At 42.7% G+C, this 17,136-nt stretch overlaps 1 protein-coding gene across 1 annotated transcript; it reads left to right on the plus strand.

Annotated features, from left to right (window-relative positions):
- The first annotated feature begins 1,583 nt into the window (after window positions 1-1,583).
- LOC149835561 (putative oxidoreductase At4g09670) lies at window positions 1,584-15,969 on the plus strand. The gene is made up of 5 exons (XM_090009615.1): window positions 1,584-1,717; window positions 1,874-2,015; window positions 2,857-3,021; window positions 11,013-11,498; window positions 15,173-15,969. The coding sequence occupies exons 1-5, from the start codon at window positions 1,584-1,586 to the stop codon at window positions 15,716-15,718; spliced, it is 1,473 nt and encodes a 490-aa protein (XP_089865741.1). The 3' UTR covers window positions 15,719-15,969.
- The last annotated feature ends 1,167 nt before the right edge of the window (window positions 15,970-17,136 follow it).

Below are 17,136 nucleotides of genomic sequence, written 5' to 3' on the forward strand. Positions count from 1 at the left end.
TTGTGTGTCAGGTGTCTTGTAGATCATGCGGGACAGATCTGCCCTCGTGAGTTGTGTGATTGCTCATATTGTGGTCTTAGAGGGCATATTGAGGTGGAATGCTAGACGAAGCTTCACAACGAACTTTGAAAGAGTAACGCCAATGATATTGAAGATATGTCATCGGTCACTGGACCAAAAGTGGTAGAAGTTGATAGCCATGAAGGAGATAGGCATGGTTCGCCGAACTCTTCTCAGTATTCACCGAAATCCTATCCGTATGTTGTTTCCTCAGAGTTTTTGCCAGATCCTCCTATTCCTCCAGTGCTGATGGAAGTTCAAGAGATATCGAATACACCCCTGAATACTTCTGCTTCTCCTCCTCGTATCAGGCCGTGACAATGTGGAAATCAGATAGATTATCGAGACCTTTACACCAGTAGGCGGTGATGATGATGTTCTGTTGTTTTTAGTGGAAACACTGAGTCAGTGTTTCATTTTTGAATTGCCTATGTGATTGGATGTGGTTTGTAACCCTGTCTTTGATGAAGGGTATTTTTGTTATGTAATGCATGAAAACATTTGCTTATGAAATGAAATCTTGCTTTTGAGAAGTTGTATTGTTGCTTATACGATGTTTACTTGTTTAAGATGACGTGGCGTACTCGTTGTGATGATTTGATGGAGTCGCTCAATAACCTCACGGAGGTCGTTGGTCGTCAGGCTGAAGCGATGCGAACCATGGGTGATCATCTTTAGCAGACCGCTCAGGGACGAGAAACACCTGTTCAAGCTCCTGTTACCATTGTTCCCTATAAGCAGTTTATGAGCATGACCCTCCATCTTTTGATGGAAGATCGACTTCAGAGGCGGCAGAAGACTGGATACGAGAGATTGAGCGAATCTTTTGTGTCTTGCAAGTGAGCGATGATCGAAAAGTAGATTTCAGGACGTACCATCTTCGAAAGGATGTGAAAAGGTGGTGGGCGACCACCTGGGAGATCAAGTTTGAGAATGAGCCAGTATCGTGGGAACAATTTGTAGAGACCTTCTACGCAGCGTACTTCCCAACTCATGAGAAGAGTAGGAAGATGCAAAAGTTCTTTGATCTACAACAAGGAAGCTCTACTTTGGCAGAGTACGTTACCAGATTCTGTAGTCTCGAGCATTATTGTCCTAACTTATATGCCACAGAGAAGGACCAAGTATTGAAGTTCGCTCGAGGATTGAAGCCCGCTCTTCGCATTAAGGTATATACTCGTGCTCCAACGACAATCAATGAGGCTTTAGAGACAACTTCACTTTTAGAACAAGATTGGTCTGAGTCTCAGAGGATGCAACCTTGCAGAGGTCAACAACAACAACAAGGCCAAAAGAGTTGGCCTAAAAAGAGACAGTTTCAGAAGAATCTGGGTGGAAAGAAGTTCCATCCACCGATGAAGAAGAATAGACTCTACAACAACCAACAACAACAACACCAGTATCGACAACCCCAGTAGCAGCAGAGACAGATTGCAGTAGCTCTGGGATATCCAAAGTGCCCTGTCGATCATCCGAGTCGACCGTGCCCTCGTGACATCAGGAAATATCTCTATTGTGGCAAGATGAGCCACTACATTAAGGACTGTCGGAAGAAGCAGTTCGATGATTTAAAGAAAAATGTTCCTGGAACGTCACAGCCAGTGCCTCAGAGACATCCTCAACAGCAACATCAGTCGCAACAATCGCATCAGCCGAGGTAAGGCAACCAGAAGATGATCACAGGACGAGCTTACGCAGCGACAGTCAAACAAGTGACCAAGGGAGAGTTGGTCCAAGGTACTATTCCAGTTGCTGGTCAAGCAACTTTTACGTTATTTGATTGTGGCGCTTCTCATTCCTTTATATCTGCTAGATTTGCTAAAACTTTACCTTTGACTGTAGAATATTTGAATTACACATTGGAGGTCCGTACTCTGACTGGTGATCAGTCATTGTGTGCTTCATATATTCCAAGCATCGAGGTATCAGTGGCAGGGCAGAACTTGCCAGCTGACGTAATCCTACTAGACATGACTGAGTTTGATGTCATTTTAGGCATGGATTGGTTGTTTGAGTATCATGCTCAAGTTCTCTATAGAGAAGGTAAGGTAGTCCTATTTCATCCTGATTGTCCTATTTTAGAAATCAAGCTTTCTCGACCGTTGTGGGATAACCGTTTGATTTCTTCTTTCAAAGCCCAAAAGTATTTGCAAAATAGGGGTACTACGTTCCTAGTCAGTATCACCCCAATTGAGCCTGAGTTAGTTCTGATCGAAGACTAGGATGTAGTTTGGGAGTTCCCAGAGGAACTGCTCGGATTGCCCCCAAAACACGAGATCAAGTTTTGCATCGAGTTATTGCCTGAAACTACCCATATTTTCAAGGCATCATACTGTATGGCTCCAGCAGAACTCGAAGAGCTGAAGCATTAGTTGGAAGAACTTTTCGAGCAAGGTTTTATCCAACCAAGTGCATCTCCCTGGGGTGCACTAGGGTTGTTCATGAAAAAGAAAGACAAATTTTTGAGGTTGTGCATTGACTATATGATGCTCAACCAAGCGACAATTAAGAATAAGTACCCGTTACCAAGGATCGAAGACCTTTTAGATCAGTTGCAGAGAGCGAGAATTTTCTCGAAGATAGACCTCAGATCAAACTATCATCAGTTTCATATTAGAGAGAAAGATATTGCAAAGACAACTTTCTGAATGAGATATGGTTTGTACGAGTTCGTGGTGATGCCTTTTGGCCTCACAAATGCATCAGTTGCATTCATGGATCTGATGAATCGGATCTTTCATCTATTCGTGGATACTTTTGTGATCATGTTCATTGACAATATCTTGATCTATTCAGAGAGTCTTGAGCAACATCGAGAGCATTTGCGTATCATTCTGGAAGTACTTCGTGAGCACAAACTTTTTGTCAAGTTCTCCAAGTGTGATTTTTGGCTTGAGCAAGTTATTTCTGGGTCATGTGATATCCAAGGATGGAGTGTCAGTTGATCTAGCGAAGGCTGAAGTAGTGTTAGGCTAGAAGCAACGTCAGAATATTTTAGAGATTCATAGTTTCCTCAGGTTAGCAGGATACTATCGACGATTCATCTAGAACTTTTCGAGAATTGCATTACCGTTAACAAAGCTTTTGCGTAAAGGCATCAAGTTTAAGTGGAATGATGTTTGTGAAGAGAGTTTCCAGATCTTGAAGTCTAAGCTGACAACCTCACCAGTGTTAGTTTTACCTTCAGGTAGAGGCAGTTTTATGGCATACACAGACGCCTCCGGAACATGTTTGGGTTGCATGTTAATGCAAGACGGTAGAGTGATTGCTTATGCTTCAAGGCAGTTGAAGATTCATGAGAGGAATTACCCAACTCACGAATCTGAAATTAGTAGCAGTGGTCTTCGCCTTGAAATCTTGGCGACACTATTTGTATGGAGAATCGTTCGAGGTCTTCTCAGACCACAAGAGCCTCAAGTATTTATTCTCTCAAAAGGAGTTGAACATGAGACAACGTTGATGGCTCGAGTTCATCAAAGATTATGATTTTACGTTGTCTTACCACCCTGGTAAGGCGAACGTTGTGGTAGATGCGCTTAGTCGCAAATCGAGCAGTATTCTGGCTATTCTTGTATGAAGTCAGAAGTTGATTGAAGATTTCGTGGCTTGCAAGCCTTTTTTGATTGGAAGTTGATCGATTTGATTGTCTGGTCTGACCATTCAATCAGAGTTTTTGCCTAGAATTATCAAAGCCCAGAAGCTTGATGCCCAATATGGTAAGCTTCTAGCTCTAGCGGAACATGAAGATACGTTCTTTAGTGTGCGAGATGATAGTGATATTTGTATGAAGGGTCAACTTTGGGTTTCAGCTAACCCTAAGTTGAAGAAGGAGATTCTCGATGAAGCTCATATGTCTAGGTATACTGTTTATCCTGGAGGGGCGAAGATGTTCAAGGATTTACAACGAAAATATTGGTGAAACGGTATAAAGCGTGAAGTAGCAGCATACGTTTCAAGGTGCTTGACTTGTCAGCAAATCAAGATTGAGCACCAGCGTCCTGGTGGTTCCATGCAGAGGATTGAGATTCCTTAGTGGAAATAGAAAGATGTTACTATGGATTTCGTGGTAGGTCTACCACGAACCAGACATAAGCACGATGCGATCTGAGTAGTTGTGGACAGACTCACCAAGTCTGCCCATTTCTTGCCTATCAGGATCAGTCAGTCCCTCGAAAGCTTAGCCGATTTGTATGTCAGAGAGATCATGCGGTTACATGGTGTACCAATGTCGATTATTTTCGATTGTGATCCCAGGTTCACATCGCGACTATGGGGTCAAATGCAGTCAGCCTTGAGAACAAGGTTGAAGTCTAGTACAACTTTTCACCCTTAGACTAATGGTCAATCAGAAAGGACGATCCAGACATTAGAAGACATGTTGCGAGCTTGTATGCTCAACTGGAAGGGCGAATGTGATTCACACTTGTGTTTGGTCGAATTTGCGTATAATAACAGTTATCACGCCGGTATCAGAATGGCTCCATATGAAGCACTGTATAAGAGACCTTGTCGATCACCATCATATTGGGACGATATCAGCGATAGATCTAGTGAATCATCGATTGTTCTTCAGCACTACACTCAACAAGTGCAGAAGATTCGAAAGCGTTTGAAGGCAACGCAAGATAGACAAAAGAGTTACGCCGATAAAAGACTACAAGAGTTATCATTCGAGGTTGGTGACATGGTCTTTGTAAGAGTTTCGCAGACAAAGAGTATTTTTTGTTTCGGTAAGAAGGGAAAGTTGAGTCCCAGATACGTTGGACAGTGAAGTGGCATATCGGGTTAAGCTACTTCAACAGTATGCTCATATTCACAATGTTTTTCATGTGTCAATGTTAAAAAAATACATTCCTGACCCATCACACATTATTCGGTACGAAGACATGGAAGTTCAGGAAGATTTGACAATAGCTGAATGACCCATTGAGATTGTTGATCGACAAGATCAAGTTTTGCGTATGAAGACTGTTCTGTTAGTTAAAGTATGCTGGCAACACCATGGCATCGAAGAATGTACATGGGAACTAGAAGCGAGCATAAGAGAGAAATACCTTGATCTTTTTGTAGCCTAACATTGGTGATTTCGCGGGCAAAATCCTTTTTAAGGAGGGAAGGATGTAAGGCCCACAATAATTCCAAGATAATGTAATATATAATGTGTTTCAGTGGATGAAGTTTCTTGTATGATTACGAGGTATATATATATATATATATATATATATATATATATATATATATATATATATATATATATATATATATATATATAGAGAGAGAGAGAGAGAGAGAGAGAGAGAGAGAGAGAGAGAGAGAGAGAGAGAGAGAGAGATACGAGGTCCTAAATCGCGTAAGTAGGATATACAGAGTAATTGAAGGTGATCTATGATATATTAATTTTTGAGAAACCTAAATCAAATTTATAATATATAAGATTAGTCAATCCTCGAATTTGGGACCCAAACGAGAAAAAAACCTTGTTATTTCATGTGAATTAGTGGAAAGAAGACGTTGATAAAATATGAGTCATAATGGGAGTGGTTTTCACAAGAGCTGAAAGTTTAGGAATGTGCTTTGGAAATTTAGTTGTAATTTGGAATTTAGATAAAAATTTTATTCATATATATGCTTAGGTCCGACTAGGGGGTTGACCCAAGCCCTTGGTCGACCACTATTTGGGACTTTGGATAACCCTAGCCACGAAGTTGACCATGTCAAGTTGACCAGCTGGGGCGGTGGCATACTTTTAAGAAGAGCAAGATCCAAAGGGAGGGCCACGATTGACCCTACCCATAGCTTAGACCTCATGATGATGCATGGGGCATCATCATGAGGGTGGTGCGCCATTCCAAGGGAATGCATGGGGCTACGCTCCAAAGTATTTTTGAAATCCTAGTAACCCTTTTCAAGAAAGAGCATTTATGAGAGGGATGAGCCCTCATTGGGTGCATGGGGCGGCAGCCCCATGGCACAATTGTTTTTTTTTAACCTTTCAAACTCCAAAGGTCGAGTGGTGGAGTTGGGCGGCCATGCATGGCCATAGGGGGGCGTGAATCACCCCTAGCCCTCCATCTTTTCCAACCTAATCCTAACCATCCAATATGTCCCCACTCCTTACTTAAGCCTTCAAGAAAGAGAGAGGGGGCCATTCTAGACGTTTCTTTCTTTCAATCTCTCATTCTCTTCTTCTTCTCCAAATCATGTAAGTGAGTGTGTGTTGTGATGGAGACCCCCTCAAGAAGGTAGCACTGTAGCTTTTTCCTCCATCTCCATTCGAAAACCCCAAGGTGAAGATTCCAACTTTATTTTTTTCATTCTTTTCAGAGAAACCACATGTAGTATGGGGTGTGAAGCCATAGGCATCCTTGTGCATCCATTGCATGCACAAACCCTAGGCAGATTAGTGGTTCCCATGGATGAATCTCATATAGTGTTTCTTCACTATGAGCACCCACACACTCTGTTTGTTTAAACAATCTTTTACAATGTTAATGCATCCGTTTTCTTTTCTCTATCTTGGCTTGCATTATGTTTGGACTGGTTCTTGCTTGAAATCTCTACATTTCACTACATGAAATGTGAGGTATTCTAGGCAACTGAATTTTCATTCGGTTTTCACGTTTTGTTTTGTTCCACGCTAAGTGAAAAAAAATGCGTTTGTAACTTATGTCTTTCTTTTGTAAAGGCCATACAACCGAGAAATGTATCTTTATTTTTTTTTTAGTTTGTGTTTGCATGCAATCTGGAAATGCAACGTTTTCTCTTTTGCATGTTGTTTGCCTTCCACCGAAAGGCATTTTCGGGTATCTTTAGCATTGCATGTGTGAACTGCCCCTAATCGGTGTGTGTGTGTGTGCATGTCTAGTCCCCAGCCCCTCTCATTGTTATGAGGTTGGCTGGGGCATCTCTTGAACCCTAGAGGTGGTTGGAGTGTCAGACTGGGTTTGGTTGTAGCCCAGTCCAGCCCAATTCCACACTCCTCTTGTTGTTTGGTTCGCTGCAGCACCATGCTGTTTTTTTTTTTTTTGGGCCTGTTGTTTTCTAATAGCACCTGGTCTGAACCTTGGGTTCAGACCAGGGTCAGTTCAGACCCTGTGGTCTGGTCCGAAGGACCAGACCCCATTCCTCCCCTTCGTCCTATTTGGTGCGGCTTTGGGCGTCAAGTGTTAGAACACCCGAGTGACCTAGTTGACCACTTGGATCGACCTTTGTTTGGCCTGCATTTTTGCACAACGTCTGGTCTGAACCATGAGGGTTCAGACCAAGGCCATTTCAGACCTGTAAGGTCTAGTTTGAAAAACCAGACCCCGTACCCTCCTCCCCTTGGCCTTACCATGGTGGGGTTGTGGGCGCTGGGTGTTAGGGCACCCGGGTAGCCTAGCCGGCCCCTTTTGGCTCTGATCCGGGCTGCACCCTGGGTGCCGCACCTGGTTTGGACCCTAGGGTTCAGACCAAGGCCTTGTGTGACTCCTATGGGCTGGTCTGACAGACCAGACCCTTCCATCTAGCCGTCTTCCTTGCTGGACTGTCGGACGAGTGTAGTTCGGTACAGGTCCAACACGTCTTTTACCTCGACAACACCACCTGAACTAAACCACTTTGGTTCAGACCCAGGGCGTAGGTAAGCTCATCTAGACCTGATTCCAGCTAGTCCAGGCCAGAATGAGCTCCCCTATGTGCTCATCCCCTGGCCCACTTGCCTTAGCCCTTGTCGCCAACCTGCGAATCAAACAAAAAAGAAAAGAAGGGAGAACATAGTTAAGAATGAAAACAAGTGTCTGTTGGAGCGTTCCGTATACACTGCCCAACAACATCGGTTTGGACGCTTAGCCCAGCTATGCATTGTCTAGACCTGTGGCATGTGGCCTTACAAGTCACAGTTGGTGTTTTGAACTTGTCGGCACATCGTGCCTCGTGCTTGACGCATTCGGGTGACCAAATGTGTGTTGGGCCCAAAGGAAACCCCGCGGCCCTTCGCTGTCTCGTCTTGGCAGCATTAGTGCGAGATGTTTGGTGAGTAGTACGATGCCCACTCATATATACACATATTTTCTTTCATCTTAGGTTTTAGCCGTTTCATTGCAAACTATTGTTCTTGCATTGTTATTTCCGCAAGCATGACGATCGACCGTGGAAATGCTAATGTAATTCCCAGAAGTATGAGATTAGTTAAAATTTTATTCTCAATGCTTGAGTGTATCAAAATCATAGATCTTCCTTATGAAAATGGTCTTGCTATACGAGAATTGCCAATATATGACATTTGGAGTTCATTTGCTTGAAAATTGTAATTATGGCTCACATTAAAAAACATGCAATACTTGACAATTCTCATATATATATGCAATTATGATAAAGTTAGGCTTTGTGAGTTTCGTATCGCTTGGGAATGTTGAATGATACACTCACTTGCACCTTGTCATTCTGTTGAAATGTGTTTTTATAGATATGCATATATATCTCTACCCCTGTTTCATTAAATGTGCGAAAGACTTGAGATTGTGTGGCACTAAACTTCGCACGTGCACTTTGTACACCTTGACACCTGTACTACTTGGTACATACCTCGAGTGGTATACCTTGGTCTCGTGCTTGAGGCATAGATGAGTGCATGAAGTGCACATTACACATGTGAGATAAAGAATGACAAAATCTTGAACACCATAGGGTATGAGCAATGCACTCGTCGTGGTTTGTCGACTCGGTTGGAGTCTTAAGGCGATGACCCCATGTTCGTGAGTGAGCTTACGTATGTCTATACCCTAGAATAAAAATGATAAAATGGTGTTGTATCACTTTCGCAGGTGATGTGCTCTTTGTTGGCCGTGTGAGGCCGAGCACGTGAATGGGCAGGTTAAGTTCTCGTTTGCGTACCCCGTGGGGACCACGAGGCATATACACCTCGAAAGGAGGTATGTTGTCAAACCAAGCCTAAGAAAGATAAACCGCCGCGCCCCATTCACTAAACGGTTCACCTTAGAGAGGGTGGATGGTACAACCCTGAGTGACTAGTCGTTACTACGACTCATGTTTTTATAGGAGTTGAGGCGTCCTTTGACCTTCAGTCACTCAGAGTTAAGGAGGTCGAGGTGACCTTTTAATGTACCTCACTACTGCAGTAGTATGAATTGCAATCATTTACCTATGCGTGCTTTTCTCTTAGTTGTGGTTGTCCGCATGAGGTTTGACTCAGTTTGTATCATCTTTGATTACCACACACAAATTTGAATAACAGACGTCGGGTGCATGTCTCACAGAATGCGAGGTTTCTTCGCATACCCGAAGGAGTAATCAGAAGAACATAATTACTAATCAATCACAGTTAACTTACTTTAGTAGTTCATTTACTTGCTTACTTTGTTATTGTTCTCGTACTGCCTTACTTGTTGCTACTTAGTTACTCATCGTTCAGTAGTTGTTTAGTTCTTTGTTCTGTTACTATTGCTTGTTGCACTTGTAGCACGTGCACTTACCTGACATATGCACATATATATGATGCTTCACATGTTTCTATGCTACATGTTTTTTTCTTGAGAAATGAATATATGATGTTGTTCTTCATCAACTCGCAAGAGTTTTGACCCCGTTTTATGAGGATGCAGGTGATGAGTAGGCACAATTGTGATACGATGACGCACAGTCTGGAGGCTTGGAGACCCACACTTAGTTGCAGATCCTGACTCCTTTTTGATTTTTGGGGTTTGAGGGGATTTTTCTCTCATTTTAAGAGACTGTAAAAATTAATGTATAATGTCTCATTTTGCAGATTTAAAATACCTGAGTTTTGTATATTTTAGACTTTATGATGTATATGTATCACTTGCTGTGGCCCGCTCAGACTGGCGGTCTTTTTACTCTTGTTTACCCCTTTCTTTTGTCTTTCCGCTGTTTGTCATAAAACAAAATAAAAAAAAAGTCATAAAAAAAATCAAAGGATTTTTTCAAGGTCGGGGTTTGGGGCATCACAAAAGTGTTACTCTACATCCTCTAGGGATGGCAGTGGACTAGGGAGGGAAAGGGGGACAAGGTCTCCACCCGTGCTCCGTTTCAAAATTCGAATCTTCGTATCCCCACACGAGGATGAATTTTAACCTCCACCCCCGTTTCATGTCCTCCTTCGCCTGTCTAAACAGGGGCGAGGCAGGGTGGGGCCCCATTTTTCCTCGGTCTATTGTCATTCCTTAGAAGGATTGAAGATGGGGTGGGGCGGGGCGGGGCAAGACGGGGATTAGGGATGGACAAGTGAAAGCATAAGTCCATTCCCGCCTCCATTCCTGCATCTGAATAGATTTTAACCTTCATCCCCACTACCATCCTCATTCCATGCCCTTCATCCCCGATCTAAACAGGGCAAAACGAGGCAGGACCCGTTTTCCCCCAGGTCCACTGCCATTCTCATACAATTCCTATATTAATCACTTTGTATGTGTTTGGGTTGTATATTCGTTTTTTCCTCCACAATATAATAATCGATAATTTATGAATTTCCAGTACAAGGCACCACATTGCCACAGGCTACTGTTTTCAATCCAACCCTCTTGAAACTCCTACACTTTGATAACTGTGTGCAGAAATTGATACCCAAACCTTGCCGGAATATTGGGTTCGATTCGGTTCACTACTTTTTATGCTCATACGTCATGGGATACTCAACACAAATCTGATCAGTTGACAGGCCAAGATGAACGGTATACAAGGCGCTGGAGACTGACCTGCCCTGTGTCGAGCTATCCATCTGATTCTACTGGTAGCAAGCAAATCCAGTAATCGGGTCTGAGTACTTACTGAAAGTAATCGGTCCCGACTGAGGGCGCCTACCACGTGTGATATGGGAAAGCTGGGCCCAACTTTTCAGATAACTAAGGTTGAACAGATGTCACATGCATGAGAGTGGGGCCCAGCCGTGTCTGTAACTCACTGCCCACCCAGACACTGGAGCCCACTCTCCTTAGGCAGAAAAGCCCAGATCCAATTGGGCCCAGTCTGGATCACGCCGCTCCCTGTCTGCACTCTGCAGGCGGTGGTGCGCCAACATTGCCAGGAAGGTCTGCAGAGCTATACGTCTCGCTCCCAACGCGCGACTCGGGGCGGTAGCGAGCCGGACGCTGGAAAAGGCCCGGCGGTTCGCGTCCGAGAACGGATTCCCGGAGGACGCCCGCATCTACGGGTCCTACGAGGAGCTGCTGGAGGATCGGACGGTGGAGGCGGTGTACATACCGCTGCCGACGTCCCTGCATCGGCGGTGGGTGGTGGATGCAGCGAGGAAGGGGAAACACGCGCTGCTGGAGAAGCCGGTGGGGGAGCTGGAGGAGATGGTGGAGGCTTGCGAGTCGGCAGGGGTGCAGTTCATGGACGCCACCATGTGGATGCACCACCCACGCACCGCCGTCATGCGAGACCTCCTCTCCAACCCCTCGCTCTTTGGGGATCTCAAATGGGTGAGATGCCACCTTACTACAACCCATTCTGTGGTTATCTGTGTATCATATATGTGCCTTTTTCTTTGGCCTTTTGCTGCTTCTGCTTTTAGTGTTTGGTGCTTGGGTTTTTTGTTTGTTCACTAACGTGTTGACAAGGGGCAAAACCTAACTCAGGTATTTGCATAAAATCAAGTTTTTGACAAACCTAGCTTGTCAAGAACCTAAGCTTTTGGTTGTTTGGCTGACCAAAAACTTGTTTTTTTCAAGTTTTTGGTTAGAACCATTTTCTGGCTACCCAAAGGCTGGAGATAGGTGAGATCCTACCAACCACGCTGGACGGTAATATTCCAGCTATTTTCGGGTCAGTGAGTGGCTGGAAAATGGTCAAAAAACATTTTTTTTTTTCAAAAACAAAAAAGAAAATTTCATTCATTTTGCGGCAACCCATTAGCCAGGAGATGACGGGGCTACCACCACCCTGCATGGTTGATAATATCCCGTCCATTTTCTGACCGGTAGATGGCCAGAAAATGGCAATGACCAAACAAAAGGTGCCTAAAAACAGGGGGAAATTGCCCAGCCGCTTTCCGGCCACGCACCAGCCAGAAAGTGACCGGGTTGGTGCCGCGAGAGTCGGAAGTATTAGCCCGATCACTTCCGGCCAGTGGCTTGCCGGAAAGTGGTTGGACACACCATATTTCAAAAAGAAACAACTCCAGGATGATACCGTCCACGTTGGACTGTACCATCCCATTGGATTACGTTCACCGCTCTGCTAGAACGTGGTTGGACGGGGGTCTGGTGTAGGAGGCATTTAGAAGTGTTACGGGTGGGAACTGGCAAGGGCGAGATGGCTACCGTCCTTCACCCACCCTAAACCAGGTCTCGTTAATGAAAAAACTGGGGTGGGTTGGGTTGGGTTTTCACAAACGGGGTTTTGACCCAAACCTAGATTGTGCAAACTTGGTTTTGTAGCATCCAAACGATGCACAAAACCAAGCTTTTTCTTGAAAACCTGGTTAATGTCCAAAACCAAGTTTTCAACCTGGATTTGGGCGTCATCGAAACAAGCCCTAAATGTTTATGTGAAAGTTGTTTTATGAAGGTAACAGTTAAGCCTAGTCTTACCTTTTTGTTTCCCTTTAGTATACTATAATAGATCTGGTTTGCTTTACATAAATGCAAAATATGCCAGCCGTTGAGAAATCTCCTCCTAAATAAGGAAGATATTGCTTATTTCATGTCATCTCTGACATTGATCAAACCAACCCCAAAATGCTCAAATCCAAGTAACCAAACCATAACTTGTGGCCTGCTGCTGATAGGATTGAAGTCGGGGGTGGGCTTGGCCCATTAGAGCCGGAAGAAGGTTCATTGAAAATGCTGGACCTGCTACCCCCGATCCGACTCTTGGCTTGTTCACCCCCAAGACATGAGTTGCTAACCTGGCCTGGGTCAGGCTGGTCCATGCTGGGGCCTTGTTGAAACTAAAAGTTTACTAAGCTTGAGCCGAGCACAGCTTACTATTTGGGTCGGGCCAGGCGCATGTCTTATTGGGTTTCGGGCTGCACAGGCATGCAACACAAGCCTGATTGGCCTGAAAGCCTTAAGGGCACGTTTGGGTGGTGGTGAGATGGATGGTGGGTTGTGGTGGTGGTGAGATGGGTGGTGGAGAGCTATGTCATCTGTCTACGGGTACAGAGGGTACGACACAGCAATTCTAAAAAATGTGAGTACGGGGACACAGCTATATATATATATATATTAAATATCACATAAATATAAAATAAATTTAAAATAAACTAAATATATATGCTATATCTAAAATATATATTATATTACTGAAAATGTAATTATAAATTTAAATTAAATACAAACTTGCATGTAGGGAAGGTAAAATGGCGTGTCCGAGTGTCAACACGTGGATACGCTTGTCGACACAGGTATGGAGGGCAAAATGGAGTGTCCGAGTACCATGGGTGGGGAGTGTAAAAATAAATTTTCTCCTGGTATGGAGGAATGTTTCCTATAAAAAAATGTACTTTTTAGAAAAAACTCTCAGTCAAAAAGTCTCTCATTTGAAAGGGTCAGAAAATTCATACTGATTTTTCATTTTGCATCACTTTTCCAACATCTTTCTGGCTTCCAAATGTGCCCTAAGGGTATCGGGTTAAATATGGCTATCTATAAAGATTGGATGCATTAACTTAAAAGAAAACTTGTATGCATGCTATTTCTTTATTCTACACTCAAGGAGGCTTTTCACATAATTGGAACAAACCTTCATTGGTAGTTGTTACAAACTTAGACACAAAATTAATTTCCAGTATTGACTAGAATATAATTCCATTTGGTTCCTATTTATTTCATAAAAAAATATTTGCATCTGTTTGGCCTCTGGGACATCTTTAGAATCAGATAACTCCCAGTTGTTATGCAGTTAATCTCATCCCACAGTGTATTAATTGGTTCATTAGCTTTGTCTGAAGTAATATGCACCCTTAAAGCTAGGCTTGGCTTGCAGTAATCCCATCTGCACTAGTAAGTGGACAAATTCTTTAGCTAGAAACAAATACAAATTATCAAAGTAGGGCAACATAGCCCAGTTTCTCTTTGGTCTAGTTGGACAGGAAGAAGATGTTCTCACATCTGGGGAACCAATCTTGTTGGCTTTCACAAGATGGTCTATCAAACATTGAACTATGCTGTTCCTTTAGTATCTCAACCTTACAAATCCTTTCTCAAGCTCATAAAATATATAACAATTTGATTCTGTAGGTTATGTAAGGTTCCACCAAATTGTGGTATTAATTTCCTTGTATCCTTAATCTAGTGGGGATCTATGCATGAGTAATGGATCTTATAGGCGAGACTTAGGTGAGGTTTACTATCATCAAAAATTCGGTTTATGTGATTTCTTGATTAATTTATTTTGTAGCCGGATTTTCAGGTTTCATGAAATTGAGCCATTTGATGCGGTTTCACACATACCCCTTTGCACATTCACCATCCAGGTTGCATTTGTCATCTCTACCAAAACCAGGCACGTTATAGTGGAATGATCCACCCTTCACTGATTGGAGAACTGTTATGGTTTGGTAGCAGTCCCTGTCTGAAACTGCCAACTTGCACATTATAGTGCATCTTCCTTAAAATTTCTTGTTTGTCCACTTTGCCTTCTTGGAAAATTTGGGATAATATGGGATACAGTCTATTTCACAGTGACACACCATTTAGGAGATGATGATACAATTTGGAGACGCTCTAACATGCTGACACGACCAAGACACGTATGCACATTAATTTAATATTTTAAATATTATTTTATAACTTTTTAATAATATTTCAGTAAAAATGCACTTTTATATATTAAAACATCAAAGAAATAGTTTTTATTGGTTAAACTATTCAAAAATCGGTGTCGCCTTATCTTATTTTTGAAGAAATTGTCAAACAGGCTTGTCGAATTCGAGTCATGTATCGCGGATCATGCCCGCATCTTTGTGACATAGGAGACAGTTCTTGTTCTGCTGTCATTAATTTCAGCATGGTTAACTGCTGGATCATTCTGGGTTCTGTCAAAACGTGCCTACTTGCTTTGGGTCTTGACTCCATTCACTTGGTTGTTATCTATGTGAGCAATGTTAGATGCATGTGTTAACAGTGAAAATGTTGTCTATGACTTCTTGCAGGTACACAGTGCTTTTACCTATCGTACTGATGATTATTTCCTTAAGAACGACATCAGAGTGAAGCCAGATATTGATGCTCTAGGAGACACAGGATGGTACTGTATCAGGGCTATCTTATGGGCAGCAGACTACAAACTACCTAAGACTGTAACAGCTATTCGTGGCACCACTTTCAACAATGCAGGGGTTATTCTGGCCTGTGGTTCGTCATTGCAATGGGAGGATGGAAAAGTGGCGACCTTCTATTGCTCTTGTGATTCCAATATGACCGTGGACATATCTGTTCATGGAACCAGGGGAACTCTTCACCTCAAAGATTTTGTTATTCCTGTTGAGGAGGGCTCAGCAGCCTTTTCCTTCTCGTCGGACGCCAATTTCAAAGAATTTTATATGGGATGGACCTCAGCACCTAGGGAGGAACATGTGCCCACTGACCTACCCCAAGAGGCACGCATGGTGAGGGAGTTTGCAAGGCTGATCAGAGGTATCATTGATTCTGGTATGAAGCCCGACTCAAAATGGCCTTGCATCACAAGAAAGACATAGTTGGTGCTAGATGCAGTTAAAGCATCAATTGACAGAGGATTTGAGCCTGTATCTGTGAGTTGAAATAAAACAGGCGCCTTAATTGAAGTTCAACTTTATATGCCTATGATTAATGTTTAATGCGGCTTCACGCTTAATTGAAGTTGTAAGATTCTCTCTGTCTGTGATTACTTATGTTTACGCAGCTTTGCTTTTTAAATATTCTCTGCTTCAGTGTATGGTTGTTTTGCTGTTTTTAGTAAGATGCAGTAAAAATTATGTGGCTAGTTGATGGATACACTGTTTCTGTATTCTTGAAATTCCTGACATATTGGTCTAGTTTCAACCGTGGTTCAACCTTTAAGAATTCTTTATGAAGGAAAGGTTTATCACAAAGTGCTTCTTATTGGTTGATTTTGTCGCAAAAGGTGCAGATACAGTTAAGAATAAACTCTTCTTAGCTAGGTGATGCTTATGTACTCTAAGGATGAAGAAACTACCAAATACCTTTTCTGAGTAAATTTTCCAATGCCTGGTAGATTTGGCATGACCTGGGTTGAACCTTGATTAGAGTCTACAACAACAACAACTACGCCTTCATCCCAAAACAATTGGGGTCAGCGATATGAACCAAAAAAGAAATTCATTTTGGGTCTTCCACATGAATCCTTTTCCTCCAATCATTTCTATCCAATGCCATGTCCTCAGTGAGGTTCAAAGCATTCATATCCTTTCCTATCATCTCCATCCAAGTCTTCCTAGGCCTACCCCGACCTCTTTTAACTAATATATTTTCCCATTTCTCCAACCTTCTAACTGGAGCATCATTAGGCTTTCGCCGAATATGTCCAAACCACCGTAAACGATTCTCTCGCATCTTATTTTCAATGGGTGCAACACCTACCTTCTTACGTATCTCCTCGTTCCGAATCTTATCTTTTATTGTATTTCCACACATCCATCTAAGCATCCGCATCTCAGCTACACTCATTTTTTGAATATGATGTCTCTTGGCAGCCCAACATTCCGTACCATATAGTAAAGCGGGTCTAATAGTCATCCTATAAAACTTTCCCTTCAACTGCAATGGCATTCTACGATCGCACAACACTCCAGTTGCACTTTTCTATTTCATCCACCCAACCTTTATCCTATGATTTACATCTCCATCAATTTCTCCATACTTTTGAATGATGGATCCCAAGTATTTGAAATAATCATTCACCGGTATTTCTTGCTCACCAAGCTTCACTACACTCCCATCACTACTTTGTTGCTTACTAAACCGACATTCCATATATTCAGTCTTACTCTTACTCAACTTAAAACCTCTACCTTCCAATGTCTGTCTCCATAATTCTAACTTAGCATTAACCCCAGCTCTAGACTCATCAATCAAAACAATATCATCAACAAACAACATATACCACGGTACATTT

This window comes from Nuphar pumila, chromosome 6 (genome assembly GCF_984573655.1).
Source record: "Nuphar pumila chromosome 6, dmNupPumi1.hap1.1, whole genome shotgun sequence".
Classification (NCBI taxonomy): domain Eukaryota; kingdom Viridiplantae; phylum Streptophyta; class Magnoliopsida; order Nymphaeales; family Nymphaeaceae; genus Nuphar; species Nuphar pumila.